The sequence below is a fragment of the Dendrobates tinctorius genome, unplaced genomic scaffold (assembly GCF_039654945.1).
Source record: "Dendrobates tinctorius isolate UK_male_01 unplaced genomic scaffold, ASM3965494v1 ptg000098l, whole genome shotgun sequence".
In the NCBI taxonomy this organism is placed as follows: domain Eukaryota; kingdom Metazoa; phylum Chordata; class Amphibia; order Anura; family Dendrobatidae; genus Dendrobates; species Dendrobates tinctorius.
In genome coordinates, this window is record NW_027361766.1 from 24,469,688 (window position 1) to 24,489,370 (window position 19,683).

Below are 19,683 nucleotides of genomic sequence, written 5' to 3' on the forward strand. Positions count from 1 at the left end.
ATCCGTAAAAGCGTTGCAGAGTTATAACCTCATAAATTGACAGTGGTCAGAATTGTAAAAATTGGCCTGGTCATAAGCTGCAAAATGGCTCTGTCACTAAGGGGTTAATGGTTGGTACTTTGGAGTGATTTTTTTGGGGGGTTAAACAACTGTAGGCTTTATGCTCACTTGCATTTGAGGTAGGCACCCGAAGCATTGAAATGTTCAGGCTAGTATATTTAAACTTCATAAACTTCTCAGGAAACCAAACAAATCAGCCTTTGAATGCACAAAGTAAATACTGTAGTCCACACATTATTGTGGGGTTCCCCGCTTGATTGAGTGTCCAATTCTTGAGTCTTTAGCAAAGACAAACAATACTGGAGGTCTGCACACATCTACACACACTAAATGAGACAACTGGTCTTTTTATTTGCCACACCACACTCTGGAGTGTGGGTATGTGAGCAGCCAGTCATAGAACCATAGAAAGGTAGACATTTAAGGGACCTCCAGGGTCATCTGGACCAACCCCCTGCTCAATGCAATATTCAGTAAACAACCCCACACAGATGTCTGTCCAGTCTCTGTTTGAAGAATTCCATTGTAGGAGGACTCACTACTGTCATGGTCCAGGTCGGCGTTTGTTTCTGGTTTTTGTCTCCCCTGTCTGGTCATGCGGGGGTTAATTTTCCCTGCCGCGTTTTGGGATCTGTTTGGCTATTTCAACCGCTGCTACCTGCAGGCAGCGTCAGTTATAGTTCCTGCGTCTGGCTTGAGCGGCTGACCCCGTTATACCGATTTATCCTCTGCCCTTTTACCTATGTCCCGTTCCTGCTCTTCCCTGTGACTATGCTTGTCTCAGTGCTTGATCTCCATGTTGTGACCCTTGGTATTTGACCTGGCTTGACCTCTGACCTGTTTGTTTGTCTTCCGTCTCTGGTATTTCTGCTCCCGATCGGCTCTGACTTTTCTGGCTTGTTTCTGACCATGTGTATTGTTCTGCCCTCTGGTGCTGCGTCCTATTAACTCTCTCATCACTATACAACCCCTGGCAAAAATTATGGAATCACCAGCCTTGGAGGATGTTCATTCAGTTGTTTAATTTTTTTAGAAAAAAAGCAGATCACAGACATGACACAAAACTAAAGTCAGTTCAAATGACAACTTTCTGGCTTTAAGAAACACTAAAAGAAATCAAGAACAAAAAATGTGGTAGTCAGTAATGGTTACTTTTTTAAACCAAGCATAGGGAAAAAATTATGGAATCACTCAATTCTGAGGAAAAAATTGTTGAATCACCCTGTAAATTTTCATTCCCAAAACTAACACCTGCATCAAATTAGATCTGCTCGTTAGTCAGCATCTAAAAAGGAGTGAGCACACCTTGGAGAGCTCTTGCACCAAGTGGACTGACATGAATCATGGCTCCAACATGAGAGATGTCAATAGAAACAAAGGAGAGGATTATCAAACTCTTAAAAGGGTAAATCATCACGCAAAGTTGCAAAAGATGTTGGTTGTTCACAGTCAGCTGTGTCTAAAATCTAGACCAAATACAAACAACATGGGAAGGTTGTTAAAGGCAAACATACTGGTAGACCAAGGAAGACATCAAAGTGTCAAGACCGGAAACTTAAAGCAATATGTCTCCAAAACAGGAAATGCACAACAAAACAAATGAGGAACAAATCGGAGGAAACTGGAGTCAAAGTCTGTGACCGAACTGTAAGAAACCGCCTAAAGAAAATGGGATTTACATACAGATAAGCTAAATGAAAGCCATCATTAACATCTAAACAGAAAAAAACAAGGTTACAATGGGCTAAGGAAAAGCAATCCTGGACTGTGGATGACTGGATGAATGTCATATTCAGTGACTTCCTAATAAAAAAAAATTTGGTTTCAAAATTGTGCTGATGTAAAGTAAAGTAAACATGTGGGAATTGTTACTTATTAAGTTTTTTGTGTGCCATATCTCTGTGATTTAAGGGCATAAAAATGCAAAGTTGGAAAATTGCGAAATTTTCAAAATTTTTGCCAAATTTCTGTTTTTTTTCACAAATAAACGCAAGTTATATGAATGAAATTTTACCACTAACATGAAGTACAATATGTCATGAGAAAACATTATCAGAATCACTGGGATCCATGGAAGCTTTCCAAAGTTATGACCTCATAAAGGGACAGTGGTCAGAATTGTAAAAATTGGCCCGGGCATTAACATGCAAACCACTCTTGGGAGTAAAGGGGTTAACTGTCTGTACAGTAAATTCTGTTAACCCCTTCTCTGTCTCCGGCTCTCACCTGCATCCAACTAACTTCTTTTCTTTACACCACCACCACGTTTCACTGTTGGGATTGTATTGGGCAGGTGATGAGCATTGCCTAGTTTTCTCCACACATAACGCTTACATACCAAAAAGTTCTCTCTTCGTCTCATCAGACCAGAGAATCTTATTTCTGGGAGTCCTTCATGTGTTTTTTAGCAAACTCTATGCGGGCTTTCATATATCTTGCACTGAGGAGAGGCTTCCGTTGGGCCACTCTGCCATAAAGGCCAGACCGGTGGAGGGCTGCAGTAACCGTTGACTTTGTGGAACTTTCTCCCATCTTCCTACTGCATTTGTGGAGCTCAGTCACAGTGATCTTGGATTTCTTCTTTACCTCTCTCACCAGGCTCTTCTCCCACGATTGCTTAGTTTGGCTGGATGGCCAGGTTTAGGAAGACTTCTAGTGGTCTCAAACTTCTTCCATTTAAGGATTATGGAGGCCACTGTGCTCTTAGGAACCATGAGTACTGCAGAAACTCTTTTGTAATCTTGGCCAGATGTGTGCCTTGCCACAAATCTGTCTCTAAGCTCCTTGGCCAGTTCCTTTGACCTCATGATTCCCATTTGGTCTGACATGCGCTGTGAGCTATGAGGTCTTATATAGACACGTGTGTGCCTTTACAAATCAAGTCCTATCAGTTTAATTAAGCACAGCTGGACTCCAATGAAGGAGTAGAACCATCTCAAGGAGGATCACAAGGAAATGGACATCATGTGACTTAAATATGAGTGTCTGAGCAAAGGGTCTGAATACTTATGACCATGTGATAGTTCAGCTTTTGTTTTCTAATAAATTTGCAAAAATTTCTACATTTCTGTTTTTTTCAGTCAAGATGGGGTGCAGAATGTACAAGAAAAAAAAGAACTTTTTTGAATTTACCAAATGGCTGCAATGAAAAAGAGTGAAAAATTTAAGGGTCTGAATACTTTCCGTTCCCACTATAAATTACCTATCAGTAAGTCTAGAGTGTGGGAGGAAACCCACGCAAACACAGGAAGAATATACAAACTTCGGCAGATGTTGTCCTTAGTGGAATTTGACCCCAGCGTTGAAAAGCAACAGTGCTAACTATTGAGCCACCATACAGTGCTAAGCATTGAGCCACCATGCTGCCCTATATAGCTGCACACACTAGTGGAGTAGAGAGCCAAAGAGGCCCTATTTCGTTATTTAACCTGTGTACTGTATTAATGCAGATGGCGCAATGACATCACTAGGGCCTCAGTCCAAATGCTGCACAAATAAGAAACACTCAAACGACAAAAACACATGGTAACGATCGTCATACAGTATAAATAGATTCATGTCTAAAAGTATATATATGGAGTGCCCGCCAGGGCCGTGGGGATACTCGGTACCGGGCCGGTTCTTAAGGGGATGTGTCACGGCAGCAGTGACCCGGTCCGTGGCCCTGGGCATCCAATGAAAAATGATGATTAAAGGGGAAATAAAGTTTATTAGCGATGATCCGTGATGCCACCTGTGGAACTCGACCAAGGATGGCCGACGCTGCTTAAAGAGACCGCTGGGGCTGATGGTGATGCAGCAGAGTTGATACAGCTCTCCACAGGTAGAGCTTAGTCTCAGGGCAATTATATTGTTAAAGATGGCGATAATGGATATAGTGCACAGTGAATGGCACAGTAAATAACTCTGAGAACACAGCAGGGTGCAGTTTCCACACTTTTACTCATGGTTTGAGGTGCAGACCAGGGCACTAGTTACAGATGACAATGGAGGTCCAGGAAGCCTGGAAGCAACTTAGGATCCACTAAGTCAGATGGGTTTTGAGGCCTCCTTACTGTGCTGTCCTCTGAGGTCCTTGTTGCCTAAAGCTATGCTCAGTCCTCTGTTCCTTATTGTTCTGAAGTACTTGTCTGTATGGCAGGCAGCTTGAGCCTATTGCAGGTGTCACTCCTTTGTGGTGGCTCCGGGCTCTGGTGTGCTGCTGTGTCTTCGGGTGTTTTCCCAGGCCAGGAGACCTGCAATCCCCTGCCCTTCCGGATTTAGTTGCCTTTACTGTTGTATGAGGCCCAGTGAGCAAAAGTAAAGAGGGGGGGCCTGGACTCAACCGTATAGGCTCGAGAATATAAAGGTCCTCCATGGAATTTTACATTATCCCCTTGAGAAAGCAAACACATGCGCAAAACGCGCGTTGGGGTCTGTCCACCATTCTGCACCAGCCTGATTCCTCCCATATATAATAGGTAAGAGGCATACTCTTTTTTTGGGTGCTACTTACTTGTTGGCCACGGATCAACTTGACCACTAAATATCCTAACCATTACCTTATAATACGGTTCTACTATAATATATGATGGGTACATTCAGGTATAATGTTCTTTACTCATCTGCACATCTTTTAAACTTTATATAAAAATATCCTTGTATGATGCTTTATACTGCCATATACACTTGCATTAAAATTTTGCACTTTTACTCGCAACTCCTTGTTCTCCAGTTTTTAATTGATTCTATGGAGTGAGTCTCTCAGGTGTGTGGCTCTGACACAACAATGATGGTGCCTTCATCAACACATCGCATGTATCTGGGTTTATGTGTATTCATACACTACCATCCTGCAGATAAATGATTCCTAGTATCACAACTCTCAGGCCCTACATACAGCTCCTTCCTGCAGAATATTACTTCTCTCAGACCCTTTATATATACTGTAGCCCTATCATGCTGTATATCACTTCTCTCCGCCACTCTATATACAGTCCCACCCCACAGTATATTGCTCATCTCTGTCCCCTTTATACAGCCCCCTCCTGCAGAACATGACTCCTCTTTGCCTCTTTTTATATAGCCCCATCCTGCAGAATATAACTTCTCACAGCCCATGTCTATACTGTAAATTACCATCCTGCAGTGCATCACTCCGGCTGAAATATACACTCACTGGCCACTTTATTAGGTACACCATGCTAGTAAGGGGTTGGACCCCCTTTTGCCTTCAGAACTGCCTCAATTCTTCGTGGCAGAGATTCAACAAGGTGCTGGAAGCATTCCTCAGAGATTTTGGACCATATTGACATGATGGCATCACACAGTTGGCGCAGATTTGTCGGCTGCACATCCCTGATGCGAATCTCCCGTTCCACCACATCCCAAAGATGCTCTATTGGATTGAGATCTGGTGACTGAGGAGGCCATTTGAGTACAGTAAACTCATTGTCATGTTCAAGAAACCAATCTGAGATGATTTGAGCTTTATGACATGGCGCATTATCCTGCTGAAAGTAGCCATAAGATGTTGGGTACATTGTGGTCATAAAGGGATGGACATGGTCAGCAACAATACTCAGGTAGGCTGTGGCGTTGCAACGATGCTCAATTGGTACCAAGGGGCCCAAAGAGTGCCCAGAAAAAATTCCCCACACCATGACACCACCACCACCAGCCTGAACCGTTGATACAAGGCAGGATGGATCCATGCTTTCATGTTGTTTACGCCAAATTCTGACCCTACCATCCGAATGTCGCAGCAGAAATCGAGACTCATCAGACCAGGCAACGTTTTTCCAATCTTCTACTGTCCAATTTCGATGAGCTTGTGCAAATTGTAGCCTCAGTTTCCTGTTCTTAGCTGAGAGGAGTGGTACCCAGTGTGGTCTTCTGCTGCTGTAGCCCATCTGCCTCAAAGTTCGACGCACTGTGCGTTCAGAGATGCTCTTCTGCCTACCTTGGTTGTAACGGGTGGCAATTTGAGTCACTGTTGCCTTTCTATCAGCTCGAACCAGTCTGCCCATTCTCCTCTGACCTCTGGCATCAACATGGCATTTCCGGCCACAGAACTGCCGCTCACTGGATTTTTTTTCTTTTTCGGACCATTCTCTGTAAACCCTAGAGATGGTTGTGCGTGAAAATCCCAGTAGATCAGCAGTTTCTGAAATTCTCAGACCAGCCCTTCTGGCACCAACAATCATGCCACGTTCAAAGGCACTCAAATCACCTTTCTTCCCCATACTGATGCTCGGTTTGAACTGCAGGAGATTGTCTTGACCATGTCTACATGCCTAAATGCACTGAGTTGCCGCCATGTGATTGGCTGATTAGAAATTAAGTCTTAACACACAGTTGGACAGGTGTACCTAATAAAGTGGCCAGTGAGTGTACAGTCCCATGTAAATACCATCACTCCCCACTTTTCAGTTACTTTCAGCACAGTCTCATGTGCAAAACATCACTCCCCTCTCTTCAGCTTCCTCCAATACAGAGTCCCATGTAAATAACATCACTTCTGTTAATACCCAGAATATAACTTATCACAGTGCATGTGCATACTGTAAATCACCATCCTGAGGTGCATCACTCCTCTCAGCCGCTATATATACAGCCCCATCCTGTGTTACATCATTTCTCTCATCCTCCTTTATATACATCCCCATTGAGTAGTACATCACTCGTCTCAGCCCCTCTAGATAAAGTCCCATACTAAAGCAGATGCTACTCTCAGCATCTGTATATGCAGCCACATCTGAAAAACATCAGTCGTCTCAGTCTCTCTATATACAGTACCATCCGGTGGAAAATCATTCCTCTTAGCCCTCTCTGCATACATCTCCATAATGCATAGCACCTCTACTCACAGACCCTGGATACAACTCTGTCCTGCAAATCATCACTCCTTTAAGCCCCTTTATATATAGGCCCTGTCACAGTTCCACCCCTCGGAGTGTCTGTGAAACAGTTATTGACAGCTCAGTCATCAAATCTGGTACTGGGGTGTGCTGAAGCTGTTGGTGCTTTGATTGACAGGTCAGTCATCCAGTCTGGTAGAACTGTCAGTGTGTTGATTGACAGCTTGACTATCCAATTTGAGACTTTGAGATGCAGACTGTCTCCAAGTGTTCATTATCCCAGGTAATTGCCATGCTATTAAACTGAGCTGTTTCTCCCAGACTTCTGCCAGACGTTCATTCAGCTAAGTGTGGTTTGTTCCTCTGTGCCTTGCATTCTGTATGTTGATCTTTCGTTACCTGAATTTGGATCTCGCTCTGACCATCCGTTTAAGACCTTTAGCTCTGATCTTCTATCCTCCTGGTATTCTGACCTCAGAATGTTACCTGACTACGCTTTTGACTCTTCCTTCTGTTTATGTTGTAACGGGGTCAGAGAAGCTGTCCTGAACCTCCAAACATGTCCCGTTTAGTGTGTATAATAATATAAATGTACAGTATATATATATATATATATATATATATATATATATATATTGCTGGCTTGTACAGAATTTGCTATGTATGCAGTATATTCTTAAGGTGTTGCATAGAAAAAATGTAGTATTGTTATTAGGCCACTAGATGGAGATATAATAGTCTATATAGTGTGGGATAAAGGTACCATAGAAAGTAAATAGTTATTATAGAAGGGGTTAGCTGAGGTGTAAGGCAGGAGTAGTTCCTGGTTAGAGTAAGTCAGGGCTAGGTAGCCCAAAGTGCTCGGGTGGGCTAAATGCCCGAGCCACTCAGCACCCCGCAATGTTTAAGGAGGAACCCAGCCATCCAGAATCAGTGGACTAACTTACCTACAGATACAGCAGCGACAGCAGCTACAGGAGCTTGGACCATAGGAGAAGTCACCACAGCACTACAGGGCAGGTCGCTCACCATGTGGAAGGTCATTGCTTGGGCTGATGCCTTCAGATCCGGGGTGAAACAGCTGAGGGAACAACCATATGCAGTGAGGCTGGCCAGGGAGGACGCTGAGGAGCCGTTGGAAACATTCTGACCCAGGCATATGCAGTGTTACAAGGAGAGGAGTGCAGGGAAAGACGAAGTAACATGTAACGTACAAGCTGTTGGTAATGTTGTAAGGAATCTAGATGTGCTGCGAAGTCATGAAAGTAAAGTTTTACATTTCGAGTTGCACCTGGACTGTTCCTCTGTTTTATTCGGAGTGGAGAACAGACCCTGACAGCACAGGGGACGGAGAAGCAAGTAAACTGACAGTGAAGCATAATTTTTATGTATTGGGAGGCCAGGGCACACAAGGCCTGATACACTCAGCCACGACTACGGCTGTGGCTGACCTCTACAATGACATAGACTTCTGGCATCTGATTTTGGACTCCTTGACAATCCTGAGTCACGGCTTGGCCATGAGAAGTGATTAGCATCATTGGCACATCCTTTAATACATTGCTCATCTCTGCCTCCTGTGTACAGCCCCATCCTTTAGTACATCGCTCCTTCTAGTACTCTTTATACAGTCCCATTACACAGTAAATCAGTTTCTTCAGGCCCTTCTATGTAAAGCCCCATCCTGTGGTACTTCACTCCTCTTAGCCCCTGTATACACATTCATTCTGCAGTACAGCATTCCGATTTGTTGGTGTGTCACGTGCTTTGCTTGTGGTATGTAAGACACTGCAAGGCATGATAGAACAGAAAGCAGCAGCAACGTTGGAGTCTGGATTAGGTGAGTACAAAGTTGATTGTTTTGTACATTGTGGTGTCCATAATACTGTGCAAGGCCATCATACAGTATTGGGACTGTGAGGGGGACCATCATACAGTACTGGGGCAGTAAGGGGACCATCATACTGTTTGGGGCTGTAAAGGAGTTTATACTATATGGGGGCTGTAAAAGGGTTCATCATATTATATGGGGGCTGTAGGGGACCATCATTCTTTATTGAGTCATTGAGGGGGCCCATCACACTGTATTGGGCTGTAAGGGAGACCATCATCCTGTACGGGGGAACTATCATACTGTGTGGGAGACTATGGAGGTTGTCATTCTGTGTGGGGGACTGAGGTGTGACACTCATCCTGTGTGGGGAAACCATCATACTGTGTGGGGGACTGTGTAGCCCATCATGCTGTGGGGGGACCATCATACTGTGTGGAGGGCAGTGGTGACTATTAATGTGTGGGCATACCATGACACTGTACTGGGGCCGTCATACTATGTGGAGTGCTGTGGGGTAACAACTTTACTGTGCTGGAGACTGTGTGAAAACGATCATACTGTGTGGGGAGCTGTGGATACCATCATGCTGTGGAGGTATTATCATACTGTGTGGGGAGGGGAGCTATGAAGAACATTATATTGTGTGGCAGAGGTGTATCTAGGGGGAACCAGCTGGGGCATGTGTCCCAGGCGCAGCTGGCTGTGGGGCATAGTCGAGCCACCTATTGCAGCAGTCCGCAGTGTCTCCCCAGGTGGCTGCATTCTGCCGTGCCTGGGACTGTGAGTCGGTCGTTCTCTGTGTCGGCTATCAAGCTGACAGCCGGCACAGAGAAGTGCAGCGCACTGGCTCCCAGGGATCAATTGTACTCGCGAGTACAATTGAAGCTCTGAGCACCGGGTCAGAGCGACGCCAGCAGCGTGATCAGGTCATGTGCTCATGCTGCTGACGTCATTCACCTGCCCTGCAGAGGTGCGCATTGGTGCTAAGTGCTCCAGTGGAGCTGAAGACACCGAAGATTAACTCCCCGGGGAAATGGGGGGGATTTAATGTGTGTGGGGAGATTTGGAGTGGGGATGGGGGAATTAATGTGTGTGGGGAAATTTGAGGGCACAAAATGAGGAGCAAAGGGGGAGATGAAGGGCATGTATGAGGAAACAGTATGGGGGACATGTATGAGGAAACAGTATGGGGGAATGAGGGCATGGATGAGTAAACAGTATGGGGGATGGGTGCAGACACAATATGGTGAGTGGGGGATGGGTGGAGACAGTATGGGGAGCTCGCCAGGAATGTATGAGGACATAGTATGGGTAGTGATAGGAAAAATGTATGTGGACACAGTATGGGGAGTAAGGGTGATGTCATGTGTGCAAACGCAGTATGAGGGGTTAAATATATAAGGAGACAGTATTGTGAACAGGGGGGATGTGAGAGGAGACAGTATGAGGAGGGAGGGGAATAGTGTGAGGCGATAGTATGGGGGGAGAAAAGTGAGTTGCCACAGAATAGAGACTGAATAGTAGGGGTGTAGCATGGGAGGACAATGTAAAGCCCCCGTCACACATAGCAACGCACCAGCGATCCCAACAATGATATGACCTGGTCAGGATCGCTGGTGTGTTGCTACATGATTGTTGGTGAGCTGTCAAACAGGCAGATCTCACCAGCTATCAGGACCAGCGACGACGCGGGTAACAAGTGCACACGTCGCTTAGTTACCCGCTGTGTACCTTGGATACCAGCGTACTCGCGCTTTGAGCTGGTATCCAAAGTAAACAGCAGGTAACTAAGCTCGTGGCACTTAGAAACCCGCTGTTTACCTTGGATACCAGCTCCCAGCGCGAGCACGCTGGTATCCAAGGTACACAGCAGGTAACTAAGGGATGCACGCGCTTAGTTACCGGCAGTTTACCTTGGATACCAGCTCCCAGCATCTACTTACAGCGCTGGGAGCTCGCTGATCGATGGTCTCCCGCTGCCACACGCGATGCGTGCTGGCCAGCGGGAGACCAACAATCAAAAAAATGTCAGAGCACGATCAGCGATACAAGACGGGGGGGCGGTCGCTGATGTGTCACACACAGGGAGATCGCTGGTGAGATTGCTGTTGCGTCACAAAACTAGGGACTCGGCAGCGATCTCGCTAGCAATCTCGCTGTGTGTGACGGGGGCTTAATGCTACAGCCAGGAGGGGACAGTATACCAAGAAGGGGGGAGTGTGATGAAAGGGTACAGTATAGAGACTGAGCCCTATAGGGAGGAAACTGTGAGAGAACATTGTGAAAAGGGGTCCCAGTATCGGAAGGAGAGGTCACTGTGAAGAGCATGTACCATAATAGGGTCATATTTTGTGCAGACAATATAGTGAGGGGCAATTATTTATTAAGGGTCTCAGTTTAGGGCAGATATTTTTATTCAGGAGCATTATAATGACACTGCTATCTTTAAGGGCGTCATGTAGAGATTTGCTGCAGAAAACCAGAGAAGATGAAAGTCTGCAGAGATGGCCGTGGATGAGAAAACTCATCATGGGGTCTGGACAAGATGAAAAAAAGGAGAACGACTCCAGAGACGTTATCTATTATGTACCTGGATGTGGGTCGCCCTCCCAGGGCTGTGGGGTACTCGGTACCGGGCCCGATGAGCTTCAATGGGAGATGTCACGGCAGCTGGGACCCGGCCCGTGGCCCTGGGCGCCCATTGTAAAAGGGGGAATGTTCAGTGTGCTTATGATGATTAGAATAAATGAGTCGTGACGCCACCTGTGGCAATTTTGTGACGCAGCAGCGATATTGCTAGCGATATCGCTATGTGTGATACTTGCCTCCCCCGCTGGTTATCGCGCAAGATCGTCCAGGTCCATTTCTCGTCGGCTGCTTCCTGCTGGGCTTCCTGCTGGCGCAGACGAACGACGCGTGGACGCGGGCGGGAGGACGTGTTCATCGCCGCGTCTGAAAGTTAAGTAACGACCGCTGCTGCTTCGCTACATCGCTGGTGAGTCTACCTGTTTGGCAGCTCACTAGCGACCATTTAGCGATGCATCAGCAATTCTGACTGGGTCATATCATGGTCGGGATCACTGGTGCATCGCTAAATGTAAAGGGGGCTTAAGGGGGAGAGATAGAATTACCTCCTTGCTTCCCTTCTTCCATGTGTTGATGTTTACATACAGTTGTGGCCAAAAGTATTGACACCCCTGCAATACTCAGTTTCTTCCTGAAAACAATTGCAAACACAAATTCTTTGGTATTATTATCTTCATTTAATTTGTCTTAAATGAAAAAACGCAAAAAGAATTGTCCTAAAGCCAAATTGGATATAATTCCACACCAAACATAAAAAAGAGGGTGGACAAAAGTATTGGCACTGTTCGAAAAATCATGTGATGCTTCTCTAATTTGTGTAATTAACAGCACCTGTAACTTACCTGTGGCACCTAACAGGTGTTGGCAATTACTAAATCACACTTGCAGCCAGTTGACATGGATTAAAGTTGACTCAACCTCTGTCCTGTGTCCTTGTGTGTACCACATTGAGCATGGAGAAAAGAAAGAAGACCAAAGAACTGTCTGAGGACTTGAGAAACCAAATTGTGAGGAAGCATGAGCAATCTCAAGGCTACAAGTCCATCTCCAAAGACCTGAATGTTCCTGTGTCTACCGTGCGCAGTGTCATCAAGAAGTTTAAAGCCCATGCCACTGTGGCTAACCTCCCTAGATGTGGACGGAAAAGAAAAATTGACAAGAGATTTCAACGCAAGATTGTGCGGATGTTGGATTAAGAACCTCGACTAACATCCAAACAAGTTCAAGCTGCCCTGCGGTCCGAGGGTACAACAGTGTCAACCCGTACTATCCGTCGGCGTCTGAATGAAAATGGACTGTATGGTAGGAGACCCAGGAAGACCCCACTTCTTACCCCGAGACATAAAAAAGCCAGGCTGGAGATTGCCAAAACTTACCTGAAAAAGCCTAAAACGTTTTGGAAGAATGTTCTCTGGTCAGATGAGACAAAAGTAGAGCTTTTGGGCAAAGGCATCAACATAGAGTTTACAGGAGAAAAAAAGAGGCATTCAAAGAAAAGAACACGGTCCCTACAGTCAAACATGGCGGAGGTTCCCTGATGTTTTGGGGTTGCTTTGCTGCATCTGGCACTGGACTGCTTGACCGTGTGCATGGCATTATGAAGTCTGAAGACTACCAACAAATTTTGCAGCATAATGTAGGGCCCAGTGTGAGAAAGCTGGGTCTCCCTCAGAGGTCATGGGTCTTCCAGCAGGACAATGACCCAAAACACACTTCAAAAAGCACTAGAAAATGGTTTGAGAGAAAGCATTGGAGACTTCTAAGGTGGCCAGCAATGAGTCCAGACCTGAATCCCATAGAGCACCTGTGGAGAGATCTAAAAATGGCAGTTTGGAGAAGGCACCCTTCAAATATCAGGGACCTGGAGCAGTTTGCCAAAGAAGAATGGTCTAAAATTCCAGCAGAGCATTGTAAGAAACTCATTGATGGTTACCGGAAGCGGATGGTCGCAGTTATTTTGGCTAAAGGTTGTGCTGAGGGTGCCAATACTTTTGTCTGGCCCATTTTTGGAGTTTTGTGTGAAATGATCAATGTTTTGCTTTTTGCTTCATTCTCTTTTGTGTTTTTTCATTTAAGACAAATTAAATGAAGATAATAATACCAAAGAATTTGTGTTTGCAATCATTTTCAGGAAGAAACTGAGTATTATCTGACAGAATTGCAGGGGTGTCAATACTTTTGGCCACAACTGTATGCTAATGTTGATAATGTCTATGATAAATATTTGCGGTACTGCTACATAGTAAGATTTATTATCACTCACATTTATGGTACTGCCACATTCATACATGTGTTACCATTCTTTAGAGAACTGCATTATATTGTGTTGTGTTCCTTTAGTATAATACTGTATACGATATATGTGATGTATACTAATGTTCATGTTCAGTTTAGGGAAAGTAAGGTGCATCCTTTTGGGACATTAGAGGCGGGCACCTTAGTATTATAGTTCTTATAGACAAGGGTAAGTGTAGTTCCTTTATGCACCACTAGATGGGGGCATACTAGTGTGCACTGTAGGTATAGTTTATAGTATGGTTTTAGGAGGTTAAGTGTATGAGGGGCTGCCAGGTGGTAAGACAGAAGTTTCTAGGAAGTTAAGTCAGACAGGGCCAGGGTGCCCAAGTGTCCACATGGGCTATTGGCCTGGACAGCTCAGCAGCCACATAACATTAAATCGCTACAGCCCACATTATCCGCGGCCACTGTGCATCATAGCAGTGGGCCAGAACAAGCAAAGAAAGATGTGGCGACTCATCGCCTGGGAAGATACCTTTAGGGCAGCAGTCGGTTGGACTGAAGAGATGAAGGAAGTTGGAGCTTTGACGAGATCGGTACAGATGGCTTTACCAGAGGCAACCAAACCTGGTGACTGATTATTTCAAGTCTGGGGCAAAACAGGCAGAAGGTATTGTCATTATGGCGAGGTTAGGCCAGGAAGGAACTGGGGAGTAGTCTAGGACGGTCCGGTCCGGGAGTGTAATGCACAGACGCCACAGCAATGCAGGGAAAGATGAGGGAACAAATGAAATCCATGATGTACCAACTGTGGATGTAACATGTGAAGTATTCAGTAAAGAGAATGTTAAAGTTATCTTTGACTGTGTCTCCATTGCTGGGGGGTCACCTGCCAGAGGGACTGTCGGTGCCTGGGAAGCGCCTGGGGGATTATGGATCTGGAGATGCAGATACACTGAAGAAAAGACTACAGTTTTCTGTAGCGGAAGGACTGGACATAGATGTTTCAGCAATTTAAGTCATGACTATAGTCTTGTTCTCCCTGCGCATGCACCCTAAACTATCTGGGTCCCTGGCTACACTTAATCCACCCCTGAAAATACCGACTGTTATTTTTTACAGTGATTCGTTCATAGTATAACACTGCTTATGAGTTGCATTGCTGGTTTTATACTGTAGGGGGGCACATAATATTAGGCTGTGGCTACTTGACCACTTTGGCCATGACACACCTTGTGTGGCCAAAGATCACGTAATGTTGTGAATGCACTGTAATGTTAGTGAATATGGTCGCATGAGATATAAAAGTCAAAATCATTTAGATTTCTTGCAATCTGCTTTATAGCATTCCCTTACATTACAGTGTGACGTAGCAGCAGGATAATGCAATTTTTGTAAGTGCAATGAGTGTCGTGGCTGAAATTGTCACGTAGTATCAACCAAATACCAAAATAACTTTTTTGGGGAATTTTTCATGGAATTTTTACTTTGTTATATATGTTGCTGCTCGATTTCTCCAGGTTTAAACATTTTTTATTGCGTAGAGTGCACTATATTTATTTTACTTGCTTACATAGTACCTTTAATACCACAGCGTTTAACAGACATTGCCATCATTGTCCCCTTTGGGGCTCACAATTTAGATTCCATAATCGTATGGCTTTGGAGGGTCAGAGGAACCAGTGAGTCTGGAGGAAACCTACACAGACACGGGGAGAACATACAAACTCCTTGTAGATGTTTTCCTTGGTGGGATTTGAACCCAGGACCCCAGCTCTAGTAGGCTTGGCCACCAAACTACCCACTACATAAAAATAATAAACCCAGAGCCATACTCACCCACCCGTGGTCTCAAGCTGGATCTCTACCACTAACCTGTTTTTTTATGACATCATAACTACAGTACATGTGAACTATGTCAGGGCTCGGCAGTCTTGTGCTGTCTATCTCGTAGTGACAAATTGAGTCCAGTGAGATTGACTGCAGTGGTCCCATGAAATGTAGTCGAAACATCACAACTGCAGTCTGTGAACAAACACCAGGGGAGGGCGAGTTTGATGGTTTTGTCATTTTCTATATATGCAAATCTGTGGGAAATAAGATTTGATCCTGGATAAACCCTCTAAAGGAGTGGTGAGGGTCATGACAAAGTAAAGCAAAACCCGCAGAACCTTGTCCAAAAACCTTGCGTTGTGTGCTGTTTTGTTGTGGAGCAGATGTATATGTTGCCTGATGAGCTTTGTATGTCAGGGCTGATTTTTAGTCCCATCTTGGGCCTTGAGTCTACATAGATTACCAAGGCAGCAGGTTATCTGCTCAAATCACACAAGGCCTTATTCATTTGACTGTATTTCATTGTATGTCCATTCCCATAGAAGTAACTAAGAGTCAATATAATAATATAAAGTGATGATTTCATCAACAGCAGGAACCGCCCACGGTCACGGAGTGTTTCATTGGAGTTAATTTGATAGAATCAGTAAGATAACTTTCTCGACATTCCTGGTACTGTGAAAATAAAAAACATGCAAATATATAAGCAGATAAAATAATGAAGAGATAATGTTTATACTTTTACTCCCAACAACACTACTAAGTATGCAATAGTTCTGTTAGACCTGAGTGCATCGGGAACCCTCCAGTACAGAGGGCATGGGTCGGGTCCTGTTCTACTGTCACACGGTCAGTGGTTGATAGATATAAGGTGCGCACTCAGTATTAGGTAGAGAGGGGTGCAGGCTGAACCAGAGAATCCAAATTACGGTAAGTCAAATTGCAGGAAATCAGAAATCAGGCGCAGTGGCATTTAGAATTTTTTAAAAGATTGCTTGTATTTATAGCACAATATTTCACCAAAGTGCTGGGTAGAATAATATAGAGCGACAAGTCGTATTTACATTCCCACTGGTCATGGGTCTTTCAAACGTCACTTTAATCACAAGGATAGGGTGTACTGCACAGCACGCGCTCCAGCTGCTTTCAGAACTCTGGAACGGAGGAGGGTATTTATGAGTTACACTCGTACATGCCCCCAGCCTAGCAACCTATCTTAGTGAGATTCAACTATTTCCTTCCCTAACTGGTGTACTAGACAATGACAACAATACAAACCCCTACAAGGCACAGGCACAGTACAATACTTACATATTATAAATAATCTTATACAAAGTTATAGTAATACCCATCTCTGGGATATTACATTATTATCTTGAAAATATATCAAAATTGCTGTACAATCCTTTCGTTCTGTCTCCGACATAAATAATGACTCTTAAATGTTTATTTTCATAGCATAAATTCAGTGATAATGCTCAGTTTCATAGTTTCTGATGTTCATTGTTTCCAGCTCCATCTAGTGGCCAAAAATAATAACTGCAGTGTTATTCTATTCCTGCTTTCGTTTCATTTTACCTCCAGTTCCGACTGTATCATTGGTAAATTTGCAAGGGATTATGGTCTAGTCCAGCCCCATTTCCCTGTCCAGTCCTCCATTTTTCATCTGCTTGCATACTGGAAACACCTCATCCATCTTTCCCCTATTGTTAGCATCGCTGGTAAGTGACACGCTCCCTTTATATATCACTATCTCTCATATTGGCCAGCTTAGATAGTTCCCTTGATCAGCTATTAGTGCAGTCATGTACCTTATGTGTATATGAATTTTCTATGTACCCGGCACTGATTGTCTCTATGTATTTCTGTTTATAGTTTCACCTCATCTGTATACCTACGTTCAATAAAACAGATTCAACTACAGTCTGCCTTATTGGACAGCGGCTTTCCAGCTAGTGGGAATACAGAGAGTAACTTTCCATCTTGCAGGACCCTAGTGAAACGACGGATCTCCAGCTAGTGGAATATAGAGAGAAGAGCCTTCATTCAGCTTGCAGGAACTAGTGATGCTGCAGAAATTCATCTAGGGAGATTCAAGTCACCGGCTACACAGAGACTGATACAGCTACAGCAATCTCTACACAGCCAGACATCCCTCTAAGACACCATGTCCCACAAATCACACAGGACAAAATCTGCTACATCCATCTCCTCAAAGACTGTATCCATCAGCAGCGCGGTAGCCATTGTGCGCGCAAACGCTGAAGCCGCCAAAATGCGAGCACGCTATGCTGAAGAGGAGATGCAACTTAAATTAGAGAAAGCACGTTTAGAAGACCAAGAGAGAAGGTCACGCATAGAGAGAGAAGACCAAGAGAGAAGGTCACGCATAGAGATAGAGGATCAAGAGAGAAGGTTATGCTTAGAAAGAGATGAGCGAGAGAGAAAGACGCAGTAGAGAGTGGATGCAGCCTTAGAGAGCAAAGCAGTAAAAAGAGAGGCTGCTGGAGCATTGGCCGAGGCAGAAGCACTGGAAGCCGCACACAACCCTGAGCTGCATAGTCGCAGCAGTACGTCAAGTCTGAAGTTGCCGCTGCAAGATTCACCACAACGCACATCTCAATATGTTAATGAACTTCCTGATCCAAACTATAACCAAGATCATGACACATCCAGTGAAACGAGTAAGAGTCATCATGAAGCTCAGCTCCAGGAAAATGTGAAGCAAAGCAACTCTCCTGTCTTACTTGCCCCTCACCAGGTAACCAACGTGAATCACCTTGCTGACACACCACATGTCAGACCAAAGCAATATGACACCAGCTGGCGCCACCCTGAGGATACTAACAGGTATGAACGCACCTCACATCACTATCAGGGTGACCCATCACCAGTATACTCTGCTGACAACCAGTTGACAAAAGAACTTGCTAGGATCTTCACACGACGTGAATAAGTTGCCAAGGGACTCAGGAAATTCACTGACCACACTGAAGGTTACAGATCTTGGAAAGCTTCCTTCCAAAATGTTACCAGAGACTTGGGGCTAAAAAACAGTCAAATACCTGGGAGAAGAGTCAGTCAAACACGAAGTAAGGATCATTGACATTAATATAAACTACCCTCAAATAGGCCTTAAAGAGATCTGGAAGAGGCTAGATGAGTGTTACGGCTCTGCAGAGGTAATAGAGAGAGCCTTGTTCAAAAGAATCGACGACTTTCCTAAAATATCTAACAAAGGTCTTCCCAAAACTTAGAGAGCTAGGTGACCTACTACAAGAGGTCCTGGTTGCCAAATGTGAAGGTGACCTACCAGGACTCGCATACCTCGACACAGCCAAAGATGTTAACCCTATAGTCCAAAAGTTGCCCTACAATCTACAGGAGAGGTGGCTCACACGTGGCTCCACGTACAAATACAAACACAGTGTTTCATTCCCTCCCTTCTCCATTTTTGTAGACTTTATACATGAACAAGCGGCAATCAGAAATGATCCCAGCTTTGAATTTACAACATCATATGATGCACCACCACCAGCTGCAAACCCACGCAGAACTTCTGTGGCAGTGCACAAGACTAATGTTTCTTATCTAAGTTCCAATTACAGGTCTGCTGGCTGCTCTCAATCAGAGACAAAGGTGCGAGAACCTGACAAGCAGTGCCCGTGACTCGCCCCCAGAGGCCGTGGCGTACTCGGTGCCGGGCCCGTTGATTACAATGGGAGATGTCACATCAGCAATGACCCGGTCCGTGGTCTCAGGCGGTCAATGTAAAAGGGGGTAGAGTGATGGGGATAAAGTTGTTGAGATGATTCGTGAGGCCACCTGTGGTTTCTGGTCAGTTTGACCAGCGCTGCAGGGTTGCTTCTCTGGGATGGATGGTGTGGTGCAGCAATGATGTTGAAGCTCCCCACAGGTGGAGCTGTAGTCCCAGGGCAGTGTAGAAGAGGTTGGCAAGTGGGGAGATGGTGTAAAGAAGTAGATGTAGCAGAGCCGGGTGCAAGGCGCAGGAATAAGTGGAGGACACAAGGGAATGTAGTTCCAAAGCATTGCTCACAGTCTGTTGCGCATACAGGTGCCCACTTCGGTGCAGTGTCCTCCAGGTTAGGGGCTCAGCCAACTCTCAGGCAAGGTAAAGTACACCTTTCCAGCACTCCTCCAACATGTGCCTTCTCTGATCGTCTCCACACTAGCGCCTAATCTGAAGTACTTGTAGTTGCGTATTAAACTGAAGTTCCTCCTTCTTGATGTTACTTAGAACTCTACTTGTACGGCAGACAGCTGTAGCCTGCT

General features: G+C 44.9%; 1 protein-coding gene across 3 annotated transcripts in view; it reads right to left on the reverse strand.

The window, feature by feature from the left end:
- RAB7B (RAB7B, member RAS oncogene family) overlaps nucleotides 1-19,683 on the reverse strand; it is a 123,051-nt gene that overhangs the window by 59,299 nt on the left and 44,069 nt on the right. The window contains exon 6 of one of the 3 annotated variants that reach the window (XM_073587238.1): nucleotides 14,875-16,065. The exons of the other annotated variants lie outside the window; for them this stretch is intronic. Coding sequence (XP_073443339.1) covers nucleotides 15,976-16,065 — 90 coding nt within the window. The 3' untranslated portion in view covers nucleotides 14,875-15,975. Of the gene's footprint in view, nucleotides 1-14,874; nucleotides 16,066-19,683 lie in introns of those variants that run through there. 3 annotated transcript variants of the gene reach the window in all.